This window comes from Bipolaris victoriae, assembly GCF_000527765.1.
Source record: "Bipolaris victoriae FI3 unplaced genomic scaffold scaffold_156, whole genome shotgun sequence".
Classification (NCBI taxonomy): Eukaryota; Fungi; Ascomycota; class Dothideomycetes; order Pleosporales; family Pleosporaceae; genus Bipolaris; species Bipolaris victoriae.
The window spans coordinates 1-21,533 of record NW_014575236.1 but is presented as its reverse complement, the minus strand read 5'-3'; the positions used below and the strand labels follow the sequence as shown (position 1 = coordinate 21,533).

General features: G+C 50.0%; 6 protein-coding genes across 6 annotated transcripts; 4 read left to right on the top strand and 2 right to left on the bottom strand.

The window, feature by feature from the left end:
* Positions 1-474: 474 nt before the first annotated feature.
* On the top strand, positions 475-8,566 carry COCVIDRAFT_113947 (hypothetical protein; the record flags this gene model as incomplete). The annotated part of the gene is made up of 12 exons (XM_014695541.1): positions 475-1,509; positions 1,578-1,701; positions 1,764-2,321; positions 2,389-2,829; positions 2,886-5,047; positions 5,102-5,198; positions 5,254-5,279; positions 5,339-6,205; positions 6,276-6,632; positions 6,692-7,032; positions 7,106-7,589; positions 7,661-8,566. 12 exons carry the CDS (start codon positions 475-477, stop codon positions 8,564-8,566), a joined length of 7,398 nt encoding a protein of 2,465 aa, XP_014551027.1.
* Positions 8,567-9,197: 631 nt separating this feature from the next.
* COCVIDRAFT_31360 (hypothetical protein) lies at positions 9,198-11,655 on the top strand (the record flags this gene model as incomplete). Its single annotated transcript, XM_014695540.1, has 4 exons — positions 9,198-9,380; positions 9,473-9,939; positions 10,056-11,504; positions 11,568-11,655. 4 exons carry the CDS (start codon positions 9,198-9,200, stop codon positions 11,653-11,655), a joined length of 2,187 nt encoding a protein of 728 aa, XP_014551026.1.
* Positions 11,656-11,850: 195 nt separating this feature from the next.
* On the bottom strand, positions 11,851-13,449 carry COCVIDRAFT_42592 (hypothetical protein; the record flags this gene model as incomplete). The annotated part of the gene is made up of 6 exons (XM_014695539.1): positions 11,851-12,190; positions 12,259-12,991; positions 13,058-13,115; positions 13,181-13,257; positions 13,322-13,326; positions 13,397-13,449. The coding sequence occupies 6 exons, from the start codon at positions 13,447-13,449 to the stop codon at positions 11,851-11,853; spliced, it is 1,266 nt and encodes a 421-aa protein (XP_014551025.1).
* Positions 13,450-13,931: 482 nt separating this feature from the next.
* On the top strand, positions 13,932-16,009 carry COCVIDRAFT_42591 (hypothetical protein; the record flags this gene model as incomplete). The annotated part of the gene is made up of 5 exons (XM_014695538.1): positions 13,932-14,239; positions 14,300-14,571; positions 14,633-15,017; positions 15,084-15,432; positions 15,860-16,009. 5 exons carry the CDS (start codon positions 13,932-13,934, stop codon positions 16,007-16,009), a joined length of 1,464 nt encoding a protein of 487 aa, XP_014551024.1.
* A 1,144-nt stretch (positions 16,010-17,153) lies between these two features.
* On the bottom strand, positions 17,154-17,750 carry COCVIDRAFT_20642 (hypothetical protein; the record flags this gene model as incomplete). Its single annotated transcript, XM_014695532.1, has 1 exon — positions 17,154-17,750. One exon carries the CDS (start codon positions 17,748-17,750, stop codon positions 17,154-17,156), a length of 597 nt encoding a protein of 198 aa, XP_014551018.1.
* Positions 17,751-18,510: 760 nt separating this feature from the next.
* COCVIDRAFT_113983 (hypothetical protein) lies at positions 18,511-20,367 on the top strand (the record flags this gene model as incomplete). The annotated part of the gene is made up of 6 exons (XM_014695537.1): positions 18,511-18,750; positions 18,817-18,933; positions 18,994-19,096; positions 19,156-19,224; positions 19,283-19,882; positions 19,934-20,367. 6 exons carry the CDS (start codon positions 18,511-18,513, stop codon positions 20,365-20,367), a joined length of 1,563 nt encoding a protein of 520 aa, XP_014551023.1.
* Positions 20,368-21,533: the final 1,166 nt, after the last annotated feature.

The window sequence follows — 21,533 nt, the reverse complement described above, 5'->3', positions numbered from 1 at the left end:
CCACCTTCAAATAGGTACGTACTCACTTGTCGCCATCTACTTTATTGACTCGCATGAAACAGTATTAGTCCGACAAGGGAAAGATGCCGATTTCAATCCTTATTTTGCAGGGGTGTCTAGTTGTATTTCGTAGATAAGACGACAGGTTAGGCAAGGCGACTCGAGATGCCGATCAAACTCAGCATGAATGGTGAGCGCCAAGAATAACCGCCCAACTGAGAAGCAGAACGAACGTTGGATTTTAGTTTATTAGACGTATTTTAGTAAGCAGCCGGGTCGCACTGCCAGGGTTTGTTTAGTAAGTACCTGTGAATGCAGGTTGTTGAGCGTCTATTATTGGAGGTAACATAACCAGACTACTTGGTGAGCTTGATGAAGGATTAATAGATAGTATACTTAGTTCTACATCAATTGCAAGTTGCACTGCCGCTGAATTTCTGTCAGTAAAGTTCAACCTTTTTTTCTTATTTCAATATGACCATCAAAATAAGTAGCTCTGGTCCCAGTCCGATAGCAATTGTTGGCATCGGTCTAAGGCTCCCTGGCGGTTGCCACGATGGGAAATCCTATTGGGACCTTCTGGTCAACCAGAAAGACGCACGGCGATCGATCCCCCCAGAGCGTTTCAACATTGACGGCTTCCACGGAAAAAGCCAGGGAGCCAGTAATCTGTCCATGAGGCATGGGTACTTTCTCGATGAGCCCGTCGACCGCTTCGACGCAGCTTTCTTCAGCATGTCCCAAGCCGAAGTTGCGCGCGTCGACCCCCAGCAGAGACTATTGCTCGAGGTCATGCATGAGGCGCTTGAGAATGCTGGTGAGGTCAATTGGCGTGGTAGCGACATTGCGGTATATGCGGGTAGCTTTGGCCAGGACTGGCTGCAGATGCAAGCCCGTGACATGCAAGAAGGAAACGTCTACGACATCACGGGCATGGACGACTTCGTCTTTGCCAACCGCGTGTCGTACGAGCTTGATCTTCATGGACCCAGCATGACAGTCAAGGCTGGTTGCTCGTCAAGTTTGATTGCGCTGCATCTGGCGTGTGAAGCGCTAAATCGGGGCGACTGTTCCGGAGCACTGGTGGGAGCTTCCAACCTGCTACTCTCACCCGAGTACTTCCTCGCCCTCGACAACCTCGGCGCATTGTCTCCCGACGGATCATCCCGCGCCTTCGACGCCAATGCAAATGGCTACGCCAGAGCAGATGCTGTCAATGCCATCTATGTCAAGAGGCTAGACGATGCCGTGCGCGATGGCAATCCCATCCGCGCCATCATCCGCAGCACAGCGGTCAACGCTGACGGCAAGACCGTGGGTTTGACCAATCCTAGCACCGACGCCCAGGCCAGCTTGATCCGGCGAGCATATGAAAAGGCTGGGATTAGCAACCCAGAGGCAACTCCCATGGTCGAATGCCATGGCACAGGTACAGCAACGGGAGATCCGCTCGAGGTGGCGGCTGTCGTCCAGACGTTTGGCCACCAGCACCAGACATATATCGGTAGTGTAAGTAATAGCAATCTTAGTAAGAAAAAAGGTTTTGGTCATCCCCATATCTAATCGAGTCTTTCTAGGTAAAACCAAACATCGGTCACGGAGAGGGGGCTGCTGGCCTGAGCAGCTTGATCAAGGCAGTCCTCTCCCTGGAACGACATACCATCCCACCAAACATCAAATTCCAGACCCCTAATCCTAAGAGTATGCTCCCCCAGTAATCCAGCAACTTCTACTTGGGTTCAGTGACTAAAAAAGACCTATAGTTCCCTTCACCGAAGCCAATCTGGTAGTACCGACAGAAGCATTACCCTGGCCACAAGGACGAGATCCCAGGATTAGTATTGATTCATTTGGCCTCGGCGGTGCAAATGCACACGTGATTATTGAAGCAGACCCCTCCGCGCGCAGGACGAACGGAATTCCGCAGATAAATGGCAATAACAAGCCTGTTTCGTCACAGCGGCTGCTGGTGTTTTCAGCTCATACAGAGACATCCCTCAAAACCATGCTAGACAAATATGAAGCCTTCATAGGGTCTGAATTCTTTGAATTAACAAATCTAGCTTACACTCTCGGCGCAAGACGGCATCACCATAAGTTCAGGACTTTTTGCGTCACTGACGGGTCGTCATTACAGCCTTCAGCAATAGTTCGAAGACCTGAGAACGGTCGTCTCCTTTTCATTTTCACCGGCCAGGGAGCACAGTGGAGTGGCATGGGTCGCGAACTGATTCGTGACTTTCCGTCGTTTAGGAAAGACATCCAGCAGATGGATAAATATCTTTCAGAGTGTCAGTTTCCGCCTCCGTGGAGGATGGAAGGTAAGTTATAAACCCTCTAGAAAAACTGCCTCCACATCCCACTAACTAACACGTCACCTCAATCTAGATAAGATTTCCAATGCAGAGGATATCAACACAGCAGAATACGCACAACCCCTCTGCACAGCCATTCAAATCGCCTTGGTCAACCTATTGCGCAACTGGAATGTCCATGCGGATGGAGTTGTTGGTCATTCCAGTGGAGAGATTGCAGCAGCCTATACTGCTGGCGCCCTCACAATGGAAGATGCGATTTTAGTGGCCTTTTATCGGGGTGTTACTAGTTCCCAGCAGACGAAACCTGGCGCCATGGCGGCTGTAGGACTGGGTAGGGATGAGGTAAGTGGTCTATTGACCCCCGGCGCGACCATAGCCTGCGAGAATAGCAGATCGAGCGTAACCATCTCGGGAGATCTCAGTGCAATAGAGAAAACACTGGATAGAGTACGTCAGTACCGATCAGAAGCACTAGCTCGGAAGCTCAAAGTCGATAAAGCATATCACTCAGGTAGGTGCCCTTCAGTAGCGGTTTCGTAAGAGGAAAATGGCTCTAACACACCACAGATCATATGATGTCAGTAGGCCCAGTCTATAGGGAGTTGATTTCGACCATCAAATCCCCGCATGATAACTCTCTTCCGATCCCATTCTTTTCCTCCGTCACAGGAATGGAAACTCGGGATGCAAGTCTTCTAGGTCCAAACTACTGGAAGTCAAACATGGAGAACCCGGTGCTGTTCTTGTCCGCGGTAGAATCTGCCCTCAAGAGTACGCAAGAATTTGGATTGGCTCTCGAGCTCGGCCCTCACTCAGCTTTATCTGGACCCTTCCGCCAAATATGCAAAGACAGAAGCAAGACCGTGACCTATGATAGCTGTCTAAGTAGATCAAGCGATAGCACTCAATCGTTACTGAGTGCCGTTGGCCGCTTGTTTTGTCAGGGGGTCAAGGTCGACTTCGCGGCTATGAATCCCGGGGCTAACACCATGTCTAGCCTGCCTCCATATCCCTGGACCCACGACACATCCTACTGGCATGAGAGCCGAATCTCTCGGGAAATTCGCACACGCGCTCACCCCGAGCATGAGCTGCTTGGTGCACGCGTCATCGGCGGCAATGACCTCGAGCCCACCTGGAGAAAGATGCTGAGTCTGAAAGACGTGCCCTGGCTTTCTGACCATGTGGTCGCTGGTGACATTGTCTTTCCTGCTGCCGGGTACATCACCATGGCGACTGAGGCTGTGAGACAGCTTTCTTCGCATCCGGGTTCATTCACCATCCGTGCATTATCCATCGGATCAGCCATGCCTCTACAAAATGGGAAGACCACCGAGATCATGACCCGGCTTCAGCCTCTAAGATTAACGGACAATCAGGATTCAGCCTGGTTTGAGTTCAGTGTCATGTCATACGATGGAACTAGATGGAGCCGGCACTGTAGCGGAGAGATCCGCACTGCAGATGCCTTGGATTCGTCCACAACTAGATTGAACTTGTCTGCACCAGAAGGCAAGAGAGAAGTGGCTACCGCCAAATGGTATCAAGCCGCCAAGTCGGTTGGTCTAGAGTACGGGCCTTTATTCCAAGGGCTGCAAGATATCTTCTACGATCTCTCTCGCGACTGCACGTCGGCCACGCTGCAATCAACCGAGCAATACTATGGGTTGCTTCATCCCACGACTATAGACCAACTCTTACAGTGCTGCATTCTCGGTTCAGTCAAAGGTCATGAAAGACTTCTGAACAGGACAGCTCTTCCTGTCTACATCGAGGAGATGTCTATCGGCGGTAGTGATTACTTGAACAATCTTCACTGCGATGCGTATACCCTCTTCAGTGGCCACGACACGCTCTCGGCACATGGCTCTATAGGGGCTAGGGGTGGAGCCCTAGCACTTCAGGCCAAAGGGATCCAATTTCGCCTACTTGATATTCATACCAGTACCATAGAAGACCCGTTGAAGGAGCTTCACCTACTTGAGTGGCGGCCGGATATTGATCTCACCAACTTGGACCAGATGGTGCGTCAAGACCATGATCTCAGCAGCTGCCTCGAACTCGTCGAGAGACTCAACATCCTCTGTGTACTGGAAAGTACTAGGATACTCAAACACCTCGACAGCTCGCATCACCATTTCAAACGATTCAAGGAGTGGAATGAGGAATACATCCACAAGCTACAGCAAAACGGCAGTCGTGTCGTGAAAGACGTCAATCAGATCCTGGAAATGGAACCGGAGAAGCGAGCCTCTGCTATCAAAGCGCTGACGGAAGAAGCTATTGCGACACCGGCGCGGGACATTGCCCTTGCCATTGTCAGGATATTCAATGATGTGGAAGGCATCTTCACAGGAGCAGTAGAGCCTCTTGCAGTACTCTTGAAAGATAACTTGCTCATGGAAATTTACAATTTTTTCAACATGCTGGAGTACCGCGACTTTTTCCGGCTCCTAGGCCACAAGAACAGAGGAACCTTGCGAGTAGTGGAGATTGGAGCCGGGACAGGAGGCTTTACTTCTACCATCCTGCCAGCCTTAATGGACTCTGCCGGTGACCACCTGTTCAGTACCTATACCTACACCGACATATCCTCGGGCTTCTTCAAGGCTGCAAAGGAGCGCTTTGGGGAATACTCCGGTATTGAGTACACTGTTTTGGATATAAGCAAAAATCCTGCCTCACAGGGCCTGGAACTTGGCAGCTATGATCTTGTTGTTGCTGCAAACGTAATGAAAAGCCCGCCTATTGAAATTGGGAAGAGGAAGACTAACATCAAGCAGGTTCTTCATGCTACCCCAGACCTTGTTCAAACAATGAAAAACTGCCGTTCTCTTCTACGACCAGGCGGTCGATTGTTCATGTTGGAATTATGCTCCGGTAAGTCTTGACAATATTTGTGATCTTGGATGAGATGGCTAATTGTTGTATGCAGAGGCCAAATGGGTTAATTACATCATGGTAGGCCTATATAATCTTCTATGATAATGGCCCTGTTGGTTGCTAACATGTCACTATAGGGTACACTCCCTGGTTGGTGGCTTGGAGAAGCAGACGGCCGTCCAAACGAGCCGTATATACAGGGCGAACAATGGAATGTTATACTTCGAAAAGCCGGGTTTGGCAATATGACAGCCATCATGGATCAGAAGTCCCCATATCAGCTTGACAACATCATTGTTGCCAGTGCAGATGACGACGTTGCGACACCTTCCAAGGCTCTCAATCTCCTAGTGAGAGATTCCAACCAGCCGTCAGCTATTGCCAACGCATTTATGTCGGAGTTCCGCCAAGCAGGTTACGATGTCACCTTATGTTCGCTGCGGGAACAGCCAATCTCCCCTGTTGATACCGTATCGCTTCTCGACATCGACGGGCCTGGAGCATTCTTCGAGGACTTGGATGAGAAAGGGCTCCGCGGAATCATCCGATTCATTACAAACAACCGCGGACAGCAGATACTATGGCTCACAGGTCTTGCACAGGTATCAACAGAGAACCCACACCATGCCATGGTGTTGGGGCTTGCCCGCACGCTTCGCCTAGAGCTGGGTTCGCACTTCGCGACCATGGAGCTCGACATTGGCGCCGACCCGTCCCCCTTTGGCACGGTAGTAAAGGTTTTCGACCATATTCAGAGGCAGTCGAAACTAGACGTGGCGGACTGCGAGTTTGCCCTGGTCAACGGTATGGTACAAGTGCCACGGTTCTTGACTCGGACAGCCGACCAGGTCGTTCCCATTCCCGAATCCCAGGTCTTTCGAAAGCTTCACATGGGAAAGCCTGGAATACTTGCTAGCCTTCAATGGCAGGAAGGATTGCGGGACTCTAACTTGGGAGAAGGCGAGGTGGAGATCAATATCCGCTCTTCCGCTGTAACGCATCAGGTAAGCAAAGCACTGAGACAGTGTCGCAAGACTAGACTCGGTTATTCGTCACTGACCGTTTTTCCCACAGGATGTCCTCTTCGCTTCTGGCGCTGTACATGGCAAGCAAGGTCTGGGATTTGAGTGTGCCGGCGTTGTTTCCCGTACGAGCTCGAGCGGCACTGACCTTCAGGTGGGCGATCGTGTGCTCTGCTGGTCATCAGGCTCACTGGCGACCCACGCACTTGTCAACGCCAAGTGCTGCATCAAATTACCTGACAGCTTATCCTTCAATGATGCGGTTACGATGCCAACTGCGTATGCTTCCATGATCAGGGGCTTATTGGACAACAGTTCACTAGCTCCTGGGGACACAGTCCTTATTCATTCCGCTTCCAGTCCCATGGGCCTTGCCGGCATCCAGGTTGCTCGAATGCAAGGGGCAGAGGTGAGTATTCACAATGCAAATTCTGTCTACTAGTTTGTTCACTAATCGCAACACGGTAGATATTTGTGACCGCTAGAACAGAAGCCGAGAAGGAATTTCTGATAACTGAGCAAGGCATTCCGACAAGTCATGTGTTTTCATCTTCCGATGGCTCTTTTGTTGCAGAGATCATGCAAGCAACAAAAGCACGCGGTGTAGATGTTGTCGTCAATCTCCTGTCAGGAGATTTGTTGCACGAGAGCTGGAAATGCGTAGCAGAAGGCGGCAATATGATTGAGCTCTCTGGCAGAGACATCACTGGGCATGGAAAATTGGACATGACTATGTTTGGGGGAAACCGTGGATTCCACGGAATCGATATACCCGCCCTGATTGCCCAAAAGCCATCGCTAGCTGCCAGGTAGGCTTCTTTTTGCTAATACAGGGCCTTGGCGCTCTCCTTTTGAATTCATATGGCTGATCACCTACGACAGGTTTCTGAAAGTCATAATGGACCTGTATACAGGCGGGTCAATCAAGCCAATCAGCCCGATCAAAGTTCATACGCCAAACAACATCAAGCAAGCATTCCACCAACTCCACACCGACAATGACCAGATTGGTTCTGTGGCTTTAGAGTTTTCCAACGACCCACAGAGCATGATAGTAGCTGAATCGTGCAGCGACGAGATTCAGTTCCGCAAAGACCGATCCTATGTCTTGATTGGAGGCTTGGGCGGCCTGGGCAGATCTGCCGCAATCTGGCTCGCTGAAAGGGGGGCCGGCTGCATCATATTCATGTCGCGCTCTGCTTCCGCTGGTGCCGAGACCCGGTCTTTGGTACAGGAGCTCAAGTTATTGGGCTGCGAGACTCAGATTGCCACTGGAAGCGTGACAGATGCGACAGCGGTGGAGAAACTGGTAGCAAATGCAGCAATGCCCATTGCCGGGGTGCTGCATTTAGCCCTGGTCCTCAAGGTGAGTCTAACCCCTGCAATACTGAAGAAACGAATTCAACGCGAGGACTTGATACTAAGCAACACACGTAGGACGAAACACTGCTCGACATGACGTTTGACAGTTGGCGAGCCGCGACTGAGGCCAAGGTTCAAGGGACTTGGAACTTGCATCGCGCCCTAGAAGATCAGCCGTTAGAGTTCTTCGTCCTAGCCAGCTCCATCTACGGTATCCAGGGCAATCCGAACCAGGCGAACTACGCGGCAGCCAGCACCTTCCTCGATGCCTTCGTGCAGTACCGACAGAAGCTGGGCCTGCCGGCTTCGGTTATCGACCTGGGAGTCATGGGGGACGTCGGTTACGTCAGCGAGCGCCCGGCCATCTTGGAGAGCCTCAGACGTGCAGGAGCCCAGCTCCTGTGCGAGAACGACTTCCTGAGGTCCTTGCAGTTGGGAATCCGTGCCTCGTCTGCCCAAGCACCCCTACTCCCGACGGACTTGACCTCTGGCTACGTTAACCAGGCGCAATTTGTCGTTGGAATAGGTCAGCATCCTCCGGATGCTCGGGGTCTCGGGTTGAAGAGGGTGAAGGACAGCCATCAAAGCTCAGGCAATCGTGCCACCACAGAAGACAGTATGGGAGAGGATGGCGGCGATAAGCTGCGACAATTTCTGGACGGGGCGAAGCGCGACCCGAGCTCGTTGAACGACGAAACGGGAGTGACGCAATTCCTGGCGGCGCAAGTGGCCGAATGCTTGAAGGGATTGTTGATCTTTGGCGACAACTCGAGCCTGGACCTTGGGCTGGGTCTAGCAGATCTGGGGGTCGATTCGCTCGTTGCCATTGAGTTGCAGAGCTGGTGGATCCAAAGCTTCGCCACGCACATCACCATCCTAGAGTTGACCAAGAGCGCCTCCATCGTAGCATTAGGTCAGCTAGCCAGGTTTCGCATGCTAGAAACATTCCATGGGCAGACTCCAGAGCTAGTCGCGCCATGAATTCAATATATGGACGTGGCACAAAAGCGGTTTGCTCGGCGTAGAACACAGAATTTGATGCAAGGAGTCTCAGCTTATTGTCACTTTGTTGGTTCAGTGGGATTTGGCGTTTTGTGCTCTAGTACTAGGAAAATTTTATTTACTGGTTCTTTATCTTTTGCAATTTATCTACGACATAGAAAATGGAACATCAGTTTTTGGTTAATGCTTTGGTAAAAATGTACCTTATCTCGTATATCGGATGAGACTACATGATAGAAAGCATAATAGAAGTTTTGGTGAACACTGTAGCTCAATCACTCCTGGCCTTGTATGGAAGTTGTACTTGCCATTGCCTCCACTCTACAAAAGCACACGGGCACTTTTACCAATATTGGAATGCCAAGATGAAAGGTGCCCGTTGTTGGTCTATTCCATAGGGCAGGTCGACCCGAAGATGACATGTATCTATTCAATCAGGTAATCGATAACCATTTTGGTGGCTGGGGGTTGTTGAGAAGACTGTGTATCAATATCACTATTGCGTATAACTAGCAAGTTGGCAGCTGTATCTGAGCGGAGTGCCATAGTTTGAATGGAAAATAAAATGGGACAACATAAAGCATCTTGGGAAGCGTCGACCAACGGGAAGATGTCTCTGGACACGAATGGGAAAGTGTCTCTGGACACGGCCAAAGACCAAAAAACTGATTACTCAAAATGGCGGTTGATTGACGAACAGGGCCGCCAATCCTGGCGGTACCTCGAGTCTGACGAGGAGGCGGCAAAGTGGCCACAGACGACGGCTGAGAAGCATTTCCTGGGTTTGGACACTGTCAGTAGAAACCGAACCCTGTCTCTCTTTTCCACACGGTCATGATCGCAGCTTTAGATGTATCTCTTTCTGATGGCTGATACAACCTCCAGGACTTGCCAGACGTACCCAAGGCACAAACGCCGTTACAGGCTGCCCAAGGGGCCATGTCGTATTTGAGCCAACTGCAGATGGCTTCGGGACAGTGGGCGAGCGAGTGCACTGGACCCCACTTCATCCTGCCCTGTGTAATCCTGGCCGGGTATGTGACGGGCACTCCCCTTCCCGCCGGGTATGCTGTCGAGATCCAGCGGTACCTGTTTGCGAGCCAGCGTGTCGCCGACGGAGGCTGGGGGTGGCATGCTGAGGCTGACAGTAGTTCAGCCATTGCCACAGCCCTCAACTACGTCGTCCTGCGATTGCTGGGGGCGAGCAGAGACGACCCGCGCCTAGTCAGGGCACGGGAGCTGCTGCACACGTTTGGTGGAGCTACACACGTTCCGGGCATCGGCAAATTCTGGCTCTGCGTCCTAGGGGTCATGAAGTGGGAATGCGTCAATCCATTCCTACCCGAGTTGTGGTAAGTCACGTCCTGTTCTGCGCGGGTCCATACTCGAGTCCTTGTGAATGGATGCAATGCATACTGTAGCACCACAAGACATGCAACCCCTAGGCTAATCAGCGTTGGCATGTCAGGCTCTCGTCCGACTCGGATCCCGCCGCGCCGAGCAAATGGTATCTCCATACGCGGACCAACTTCACCTCCATGTCGTACGTATGGTCGAAGCAGTGGAGTTATGGCGGGGATGCCGTCACCGAGCAGCTCAAAGCCGAGCTCTACACGCGGCCGTACAACACAATCAACTTCGCGGCCCACCGCAGCTCCCTCGCCGCCGTAGATAACAACTATCCAAAATGGTGGCTCGTGAACCTCATGAACTGGCTGACCGTTGCCGTATACCTGCCGTACATGCGCAAGCCCACCACAGCATACAGTGGTGAGCGCAAAGTCTGGGACCTCATCGTGGCCGAAGACAAAAACACCGAGTACATTGGGCTCTCACCCATCAGCAAGGCCGGGAACCTCGTCGCCAGCTACATCGAGGAGGGGCCTCACGGGAGCTCAGTCCGCGCCCATCGGCAAACCATGACGCAGTACTTTTGGATGACCAAGGACGGCATGGCCTGCAACCTCTCGGACGGCATCCAGGTCTGGGACACGTCGCTAGCAGTGCAGGCCCTCGGCGCGGCGGGTGCTGGCGCTGACCCCAAGTTCCACTCGACACTCGTCAGGGCCCATGCCTTCCTGGAGGACCACCAGTTGCTGGAAAATGTACCGGACCAGGAAAAGTGCTACCGATGGCCTCGCAAGGGCGGGTGGCCGTTCAGCACCAGATACCAGGGCTACATGATCAGCGAGTGCACCGGCGAGGGCCTCCGCTCCGTCATGCAGCTTCAAGAGATGAGCCACTTGGATCTAGCCCAGCCGATACCCGAGCAAAGGCTACGCGACGCCGTCGACTGTCTGCTCAACTTGCAGAACGACACAGGTGGCTTCGGAGTCTACGAGAAGCGAACAGGTTCGCCCAAGCTCGCGTGGCTGGAGATGGGCGAGTTTGTGGGCAAGACCATGGTCACATACGACTTTGTCGAGTGCACCACGGCCGCAGTATCCGCCCTTTTGGCTTTTAGCAAGGTGTATCCCGGCTACCGTGCCGCCGATATCGAGACGACGACGGCGCAGGGGCTGTCCTTTATCAAAAAATCGCAAAAGTCCGACGGTGGCTGGTATGGTGCCTGGGGCGTCTCTTTCACCTATGCGGGAATGTTTGCGCTCGAAACCCTAGCCCTCGCGGGAGAGACGTACGCGACCGGTGAGGCGTCGCGTCGCGGATGCGACTTCCTCGTCGACAAGCAAAAGGCTGATGGGGGCTGGGGAGAGTCTTACCTGAGCTTGCAGCGTGAAGAGTACGTTCAGCATCAAGAGTCCCAGGTGGTGCAGACGGCCTGGGTCTGCATGGCGCTGATGCACGCCGCATACCCTGACATGGAGCCTATAAAACGTGGACTCAGATTGATCATGTCTCGGCAGCAATCCAAAGGGCAATGGTACCAAGAGGCACTCGAGGGTGGTGTCGGAGATGGGTGAGTACTTGATTCTTACCCCTGCTCTCTTTGCCGAGGTCGGACGACTAACATGCTCGACAGGGTAATCTCCTATTCCAATTACAAGCTTTACTGGCCAATCCGAGCTTTGGCTGAATACGTGAACAGATTTGGAGACGGGAAGCTGTGAGGAGAATAGGTACCAGTCATGATATTGATGACACTTGAAGTTATGTGGGAAGCCTGAAAGTATATTGTTCATGCTATCTTTGTTGCTGTATCTCATCATCATGCGAGAAATAAAAAAGAAAAAACTTCCAACCCAATTAGCAGGCACAGAGGTCAAGTCAAAGATGATATTGACGATACTGCAGATACTACCTAACTAGGCAACAATCAAAGCAGCCAGTGTCTTTTCGGCCATCCCAGCAGCATCCCACGTCCAGTAAGAATGCTGCATCTTGACCACATCGCTATTTTGACCCGTATTCGAAGCAGCTTTTCTTTCCGAGTCTCTGGCCGCCTGTGCGTCACCATCTCGGAGGTGTAGCTGCTCCCTTGCACGGTACGTAGCCGCTTGGATCTGATCAACCCTCTCCTTGCGAGACGACTCGTATGCCCGTAGTGCTAAAGGAAGCTGTTGTCGGTTCTCGATCAACGATAGCACTGTGGCAATGGCAGTCGCATCCTCGACCGCCTGAGCAACTCCCTGGCCAAGATACGGACTAGTTGGGGGTCACAAGTTAGTTACAGTCAAAACTAAGTACAGGTAGAGGTGTGGGACGAAACTGACAGCATTGCATGACACGCATCCCCGAGAAGAATGGTCGAGCCTTTGACCCAAACGGGCGCTGGGGGATATATGAACATCCGGAAGTTGGGCACATGGGGTGGAGCAAGCGCAATCAATTTGAGAAGCGTTGGATCCCATCCCTGGTAGTCCGCCAGCACGTTCTGCTTGTCCGTCACCGACGTCCATGATTCCTCTGCGTCTCCGTTGTCTGGATGGATGAGAACGACATTGAGCAAGTGGTGGTTATGCACTGGGTAGGCGACCACGTGGCGGGAAGGTCCGTCCCATCGCGTGGCCCACGGCCGTTGGACTAGCTCCCGCAACCTTGGGTCGGATTCCAGCAAGTTCCGAGAGAGGGTGAATCTATACGCGGCCTCGCCTGTGGGCAGCGGTACAACTGCTTCAGGTGGACAAACCTTGGCCTTCAAGGTGGATTTCACACCGTCTGCTGCGATGATCAAGTCAGCCGCCACGCGTTGCCCATCGGAGAGAAGAGCGACGATGGCTTCGATATCAACATCCACAACCCTCGCTCCTAGTCGAATCTCAACATTTTTGAGCTCCCGAGCACGCGCAAGAAGTGCCAATTGCATGTCCCCATGGTGTACAGCGTTCTGCTTCCCTACCGGGTTCGCCGCGGTTTGAGTGATCAATTCCCCAGTGTCCCACTTGGTGATCTCAATGCCGTCCAGGGGGACACATGCAGTGTCATTCGCCTGGAGCACCCCTTCAGCTATTTGACAGCGTCATCAGTCTTTGAGGCAGGCTTGAGTTTAGCAACACGGAGCAGTCTACCTACATTCATACCATTGCCGCGTAGTTGGTGGCAATGCCACTCCCGCACCAACATGAGATAGCTGTGCTTCGGTCAGCGCGCCAAACAGCCAGGGTAAGTACTTCAGCAAAAACAACAACCGCCTACCTCAGAGGTGGACTCAAGAACCAGCACGGAATGCCCGCGGTTCCCAAGTGCGACGGCCGCCGAGAGCCCTCCGATGCCTTTGATCCAAATATTTAGATGTCGATCTCGTTACTTCACTGACCAAAGGTCGAGTCCGCTCACCTGCTCTGTATTGGACTTTGTTAGTCGGTCCGTTATGTTAGAAAAGCAAAAAGTGCGCTCAAGCGCTGTTCGTACCCGACAATAACTATGTTCATAGGGACCCGACAGGTTGGCTTTGCAGTAGACATGGCTGTTATCGCAGCACAAGGAGATAATTAGACTGTGGCCCTCGCAAACACGCAATGATATTGACTGGAGTCGGCCGCATGTAAGGCCGGAGAATGATCAGATATATTCATGGAGTTACTCCGTCTCTTCTGTGCAAAAAGTGCAATGATCCATGTTGTGAATGGGTTGCCAACACGCAACCAGTGTCGTGTCGAGTTAACGAGTAGACCTAACTCGCCTATAACTGCCCCAGACACTTCTCATCAGCAAAAGTGGACAAGACTATCAACACACATCACCTGAGCATGCGATGATGATGCCTTGGCTTTTCCGGGTGTCAGTGCGATTTTACCATTGGTTTTTTTTACAAGGTGTACATCTGAAAGGCCCTAGAATATATAGTTGGTGTTCTTACCAGGTATACTACTATCCTCATAAAGAAGTGGGTCACGGTGTTTACTCAACTACCTACCCGCCAGTCGAATACGCAAACCAACAGATCATGGGTGACTTCGAAAAAAAAAATGACTTTAAAGTAGTCATAGTTGGAGGGTCGGTTGCAGGCCTGGTTCTTGCCCATAGCTTGCACAAGGCCGGGATCGACTACGTCGTTCTTGAAGGTCGCGACCACATCGACCCACAGGTTGGCGCTTCCATCGGCCTTTTCTCAAACGGCTCCCGGATTCTTGATCAGCTTGGCGTTTTCGAAAGTATCCTGGAGTGTACGGAACCTCTGAAATGCTACGACATGCTCACCGGGCAAGGAGATCTAGTACGGCGTGATGATTCCCTGCAATTGATCGAGGCACGGTACGTCATGGGAGCTGTGCAAACACCATGTAATGATTGCTAAGCTGAAATACATCATAGTACGGGCTATCCGGTGACATTTCTTGAGCGGCGGCAGGTCCTCCAGAAGCTCCATCAACTCGCTCCGGACCAGAGCAAGATTCTCACTGGCAAAAAGGTCGTCTCTGTTCGCACCCTACCGGATGGTGTTGAGGTACATTGTGCAGATGGTTCCATTTTCACTGGAGATATAGTGGCTGGAGCCGACGGTGTGTACAGTCGAATCCGCCGTGAGATGTGGCGTCATGCCAAAAGCGATGGCGCCCTCAAACACCTAAATGATGATGAAAAAGGTAAGACACTGATATCTTATACGCAATAAGAGGGAGACATCCGCCGCTAATAGGTCTATAGCCATGTTCGCCGACTACAGGTGTCTTTATGGCATGTCTTCCCCTGTGCCAGGCTTGCAGAAAACGAGCATTTACCGTACTTTCAACAAGGACTGGTCCTTTCTGGTAGTTGTCGGGAAAGACGAGTGCTGCTTCTGGTTTGTATTTGAGAAGCTAAGTAGAACACACAAATTGCCGAATCTGCCGAGATACACAGAATCTGATCAAGCCAAGTTTGTGAAGCCATTTATGAACCGCCATGTCTCCCAGGATGTGACCTTTGAAGCTCTCTGGCATCGAAAGACAGCAGCCACTTTGGCGGCATTGGAGGAGGCCCAATATAGACATTGGACATATGGGCGCTTTGTCTGCCTGGGCGATTCCATACACAAGATGACACCAAACATGTGAGACACCCTAAATCCTCCCCTATCCACCTACAAAACATAATTGTTGACACAAGAGGCAAATAGTGGCCAGGGTGGTAATTGGGCTATAGAGAGCGCCGCCGCTCTGACCAACAGGCTGCACTTAATGATGAGCACAACAAGAACACCATCGTTCGGGCAGATCTGCGACACACTGAGCGACTACGAGCAAAGCCGGCAAGTCCGTACCAAGGAAGTGTGCGCAATGGCCGGCTTCGCCACTCGTCTGGAAGCATTCGACAAGTTCTGGCACAAACTAATGGCGTTGTATGTTGTGCCACGGGCAGGCGACATGCTCGTAGATGTTCATTGCCAGTCGGTCGCGGGAGCACACATGTTAGATTTCCTCCCGCCGCCGGAGCTGTCGCTGAGACAGGACACCATCTTCCAGGCAGTAGAGTTTGACCGAAGAGCGCCTCATGTTTCATGGCGAATCCTTGGTGCTATCCCACTCCTGGCTTTCTGTCTTGCCGCTCTCCCAACTTTGGAACCTACAGGATCTGCCCTATCTACGAATCAAGACACCAAAACAGTACAACTATCTACGCTGTCGTATCTGGGCGACTTCTTCCCGCTCCAAGTCATCGCCCTGGTAGAAAGTGCCCGGCGAGGCAATAGCATGGGAATTGCCGCTTTATGGCCCCTGTTTGGACTTTCAGGGTACTGTGAAGGCACAGGATACGCCTTTCCGGTATACTTCTTCCTCCAGTATATCTTATCCCCGCCGAGTCGGTACGCCGCTGCTGACAACCGCCTCGTGCCCACACATTACGCCAGATCCGCTGTTGCAGCAACTGTAATGGGCTACTTTCTCCTCGTAGCCTATGGCATGGCATGTCAGCAGAACTATGCTTTGTATGCCCATTGGTATTTACTACCTACCTGCGCGGCTGTCCTCCACCCTCTGTTCGCCTCATTTCTCACCACCACTACCTTCAACGACCGAGTTCAAAATCCTCGTGCTGATATGAAGTATCTACTTGTATCTTATGCCATTAGTGGCATTGTCAGTGGCATAACGCATATCTATTCCTCAGCGTTGTCACCGTGGGGCCTGAGCAACATTCTGTCCATCCTAGCTCGGCTACGGCAAGGACCCTTGCTTCTGCAGGAGATCGGACCAAACAAACTTATTAATCGTCATCATGTACTGATGCTAGGGAGCGGGCTGTTCTGGGCCCTTCTCCATTTATGGGACTTGAAAAGTACTGGACGACTCATGGCAGGTTGGTTCAAGGTTATAGGGGCACTCGGCGCTATTCTTATGATGTTCGGACCTGGCACTGCATTGGCCTTGGGTTGGGCATGGAGAGAAGCAGTGTTGGCTCGAAAGACTTCGCCTCACTAAAGAGTTCAATGATGAAAGGTCGAAGACAGTCATCAGTGCTGGCGCATAGATAGTATGAAAGCACAGTAGAATGTCAGGCACTTGAACATTGATGGAAGGAATTCACGACATTCTTTCTCCGCGGCCGCTTGTGGGGTCTGTATGCTGTGCAACCCCCCAACCCCGACTCTCGGGGCGTCAAAACGCACTAATAGTAAGCCAGCGTCCAGAAGAAGAGGGGGGATTGATAATCATCATATTTTATGCAGTCAGAGGGCTCACATCAGCCACGAGAAACCCAGACAAGATGGCTGCCGCTGACAGCGCTTGTAGGCTCCTGTCAGTCCGATCTGATCATTGGTCTTTTTCCTTCAGAGGGCTTCATCGTCTTACTTTCTATAGCCCATCAACACCCTCCTGTTCGCTTCAATCGAACGGCTGCAAGTGTTCATGGAAGAAGCTCGCAGAAATCGGGGAAGTGGCTGCATTGGTCCGTCTGTTCAGGACCCGTCATCGCAGTTTCATGAAGGCTTACGATGGACACAGCGACCAACCATTGCGACAAGGATTTGAAATGGAGATACCAGTGAGATTTGAGGATAGGGATCAAGTGACGGCATCATCTTCAATTATGTATTTTGATGGACTAATATTTTACTTAGGTTAACTTTTTACCATACAAGAATCAAGCTGTGTCCAATACATGGAACTTGATTTTCCGTTGGTGAGGGCGAACCTAGCATATCTAGGTAGGTTTTTTGTTGGTTTTAGACTGCTCCGTCCGGTTCCTACTGCTCTAGAATCTCCTTCACTTCCCCGAAAGCCTTGAGGATCTGGTCCTTGGCTCCAGCCTCATTCCACGCCTTCTTGGTGTCCTCACCCAAAACGCCTTCGTTGACGGCGGCGAACACGTCAGTACCTGGGGCGAACGCGAGCTGGACTTTGGTCGGGGCGACTTTCATCTTCATGACCAGCTCCAGGCTCTCACTGAGATGCTTGTTGGCGCGCTCTCCGCCATGCGAGCCGTAGCTGATGACGGCCACAGGCTTCCCGGGCCACTCGTTGTACAGGTAGTCGATGGCGTTCTTGGTGGCCCCCGACATGCTACCGTTGTACTCGGGAATGACGAAGATGTAGCCCTGGAAGGACGCGATGGCCTCACTCCATTTCTTGGAGTGATCCTTGGTGAACTGCTTCATGGCTGGGACCATGGCAGGCATGACGGGCTCGTCAAAGATTGGCAGGTTGAAGTCGGCGATGGACAGAGGTTGGACCTCTAGCTTGTCTTCCGGGCGTGACTTGATCACCTCATGAACCCATTCTGCAACATCGGTTCCCACACGGGGAGTGCGAGTGCTGCCGGTGATGAGAGCGATTTTGGACATAGTTGCTGATTATGGAATGACTCTGAACACGAGAGAGTGGTGAATGAAAAGGTGTAGGGGATTGCTCTTGCCACTAGCTAAGGGCTATCAGAACAGACAAGGAAACAGACTTAAATACCTCTTACCCTCAAGCGAGGCGGGAAGGCGGGGATCGACCCACCCCTAAGTTAAGCGTGCACGAGGTTGTAAAAGCAACGGACGAGTAAATGGAGCACCGGATAGATGGCAGGCACCCTGCACAGCTGTTATACTATCCCTGTTGTGTGTGTAGTCGAAGGATTGCACTAGCCCTATCTGGTCGGCCCCTTGCGTTGATAACAAATCCTCCCTCGCGTTGATGACAAATGCCCCCATTGGATCGATAACAAAAATACCTTTGTCCGGTTGGTAAGGCGTTTCGAGTTGCCCCGCTATATGAAGGAGAAACGTTTTGGGAACAACGACGGCTATTGTTGCTACGAATCGGCTATTTTGCCAATTCGCTGGAAATGCATGTTAAGTCTGCCTAGTCCAAGGCACCCGTCTCCCGCGCCAAACCAGCAACAATAGCTCATACCCATAGTATGCAAAAGTGCCAATCCTATCACCTTGGCGAGTTCGTAGTATTAATCACAAAAGCTTTCCAAAATCACCACTTGGCTATTATCTGCAAGCTTCGCGAAAGTATTTCCTGGGGTGTACTAGCAAAGTAAAACAGGACATATCTAACGTGGAATGCTGAGACACCGAGCTTCACCCAATTGATATCATCCATTGAACAATGTTGCACATCTCTCTCGGCGAATCCCTCCAGCACCCTGGCATCCGGCTTGCCATCAATTTCATCCTCGCTATTACTGCGATCGCTTTGGTCCGAAGGATTGGGAGCATATGCTTGGCAAAGTATCGACTGCAGGCACTCCCGTTGGTCAATGGGCATGGCCTATTCGAGTCTGGCAAAAGATCGAAAGAAAACTTTTTTCTCAACGCCCAGAGTTTGTTGGATGATGGATACGCAAAGGTCAGTTATTCTAGTTATCTTTTGTAAATGAAGGAACGAATTAAGCTGACTAATTGGCTTCTATAGTCCTCCAAGGCCTTCCGGGTACAGACAGACAACTCGCAGGTGGTGGTATTGGCACCTGAATGTGTAAGCGAGATTCGGAACGACAATCGCTTCGATTTCACTCAGCTTCTAGCAGATGTAAGTTGTTATTCAACGGACACAAAAGCGATGTGAGGACCTGACGATGGAAGTAATTAGGACTTTCTCGGGCACATTCCTGCCTTTACCAACTTTAGTCCGCACAATGGCCTGAACGACATGGCAAAAGAGGTCTTGACAAAAAAGCTTAACCCGTCTCTTGGTAAGCTACGTTCATCGCGCATGAATGGGAGTAAGACTGACTGGTGTGTATCTGGCAAGGCCTTGTTACCAAAGATGTTTCAACCGAGGCAACAGTAGCATTCCTCGACCACTGGACGGATGACAAAGGTATGCATGCATGGGCCCATAGATTTGACAATCACGTTTCCAGCCTAACCGAGTAAAGAATGGCACTCAATCAATATAAAGGGAACTATCCTCGAGATTGTAGCACAGTTATCCTCTCGAGTCTTCCTCGGGCCGGAGCTGTGTCGGAACCCTGCCTGGCTGAGAATCACAGTTGACTACACCACCAACCTGTTTTTCGGGGTCGAGGCACTGAAGAAATGGCATAGCTTTCTCCGTCCTATCGTGTGGCGCTTCGTTCCGGAGGTTCGAAAGGTGCGCCAGCAGATTGAAGAGGCGATACGCCTCATCCAGCCCGTTGTGGATAAGAGGACTGCCGAGTCTAGATCCTCAGCCGCCTCCTCGAATAAGGTGAAGTATAGTGACGCTGTTCAATGGGCTCACGAACTGGCCGGTGGTAGGCCTTATCATCCGGCATTACTACAACTTGGATTCTCATTGGCAGCGATTCATACGACAACCGACCAACTTTGCCAGACTCTTTACGACTTGTGTGCGTACCCGGAGTATATAGAACCTCTTCGACATGAGTTGGTTACCGTTCTGAAGGAGAGCGGCATGACCAAAGCTGGACTGTACAAACTGAAGCTCATGGACAGTTTTATGAAAGAAAGCCAGCGATTGAAGCCCGGAGCTTCGCGTCAGTACCTCACCCCCTGCCCTTTAATGTGAAACTCATTTTCAATTCTAGTCTTAATGCGACGTTTGGTAATGGAGGATGTTACTCTTTCCAACGGCGTCTTTCTACCCCGAGGGATACAAGTTGGCTTCCCATTGCGCTCGCATTTCGACCCAAAAGCCTACCCTGAGCCCGATGTGTTTGATGGATACCGCTTTGTGAAGATGGCAGGTGATCCTGACAGGGAGATGTTGCGCCACTTTGTGTCCACAAGTCCCGAGCATTTGGCTTTTGGTTTTGGGAAACACTCTTGTCCAGGGCGCTTCTTTGCAGCCATTGAAGTCAAGATTGCGCTCTGCCACATCTTGCTCAAGTACGACTTTAAGCTAGCAGAGGGGACCACTCCCACTATCATGAGAATGGGTTGGGCTCTAGTTGCAGACCCTATGGCACAATTCGTTATTAAACGGCGCGAGAGTATCGACGAAGATATTCTTCTTGCCTAGCTCAGATATAGTACTTTACAGCGCTAAAATATAACTATCTAGTGTAATACATAACTCTCTTACATATCATTATATCCAAGTGTTGTGGACCGACTAGACTATATTATATATATAATCAAAGAAGATAGTAGGGTATATTATATAACGATTAACGTGTTCCACTATTAAGTAGGTAGCCCCACCGAACGGGCAGCTTTTCTACGACGCCCCGCCTTCGTAATAAAGCCGCTTCACACTACTATAATTTTTAGTAGTAAGTAGAATATAATAATAACGTTCTTTAAACGCGTTGCTTTCTTTGATATTCTCTAATTCTACTTAGTATATATCAAAGTTATATCTAATTTAGCTATAACGCCTATAGTATTATTTACTATATACTGTTTTTATAGATATTATACTCTTATTAGAGCTACTACTCTCTATTTTAGTAATCTAGTTAGCTATTTAGCTAACTATCTAGAACCTCTCTATTTATATATAGTACTACTTATAAGTTTTTTACTTTATTAATACTTTTATTAATGTCTTAGAACTACCTTATTTTCTCTTATATAAATACAAACTATATTATAAGTAATTTACTAAGATCTCTAACTTAACTACTATATTTACCTTTTGAGGGAGATAGTAAAAGACTCTTACTAGATTTAAATATAGATTAAAATAAGTATAGTTTATAACTATCTCTAGTTTATATATATTATATAGTATTATTTACTTCTATATAGTAGTCTCTTATACTAGTAGAGTATATATATATAATGTTAAATTAAGCTAAAAAAAAAAGATAATAATTATATAAAGATAATAATTATATAAAGATAATAATTATATAAAGAAAGCTTAATATCTAAAAACTCTTTATATATATATTCTTTAGTATAATAGCCTTATAATAGGCCTATCTAAACGCGAGTAGAAAGATTTCTTTACTTATATAGTAGATATAATTATACACTAAAACTAAGATAGTATTACTTAATATATACTTTAATAGTAAGAAGAGTTAAAGATCTAAGCTATTTAGCTAATCTCTAAGAGAACGAATCTATTAATCTCTAATCTATGTTAGAATAATACTAATCTCTAACCTAAGTTAATATTACACTCTAATCTTAATAATCTAAATAATCTATTAATCTCTAATCTAATCTATCTATCTA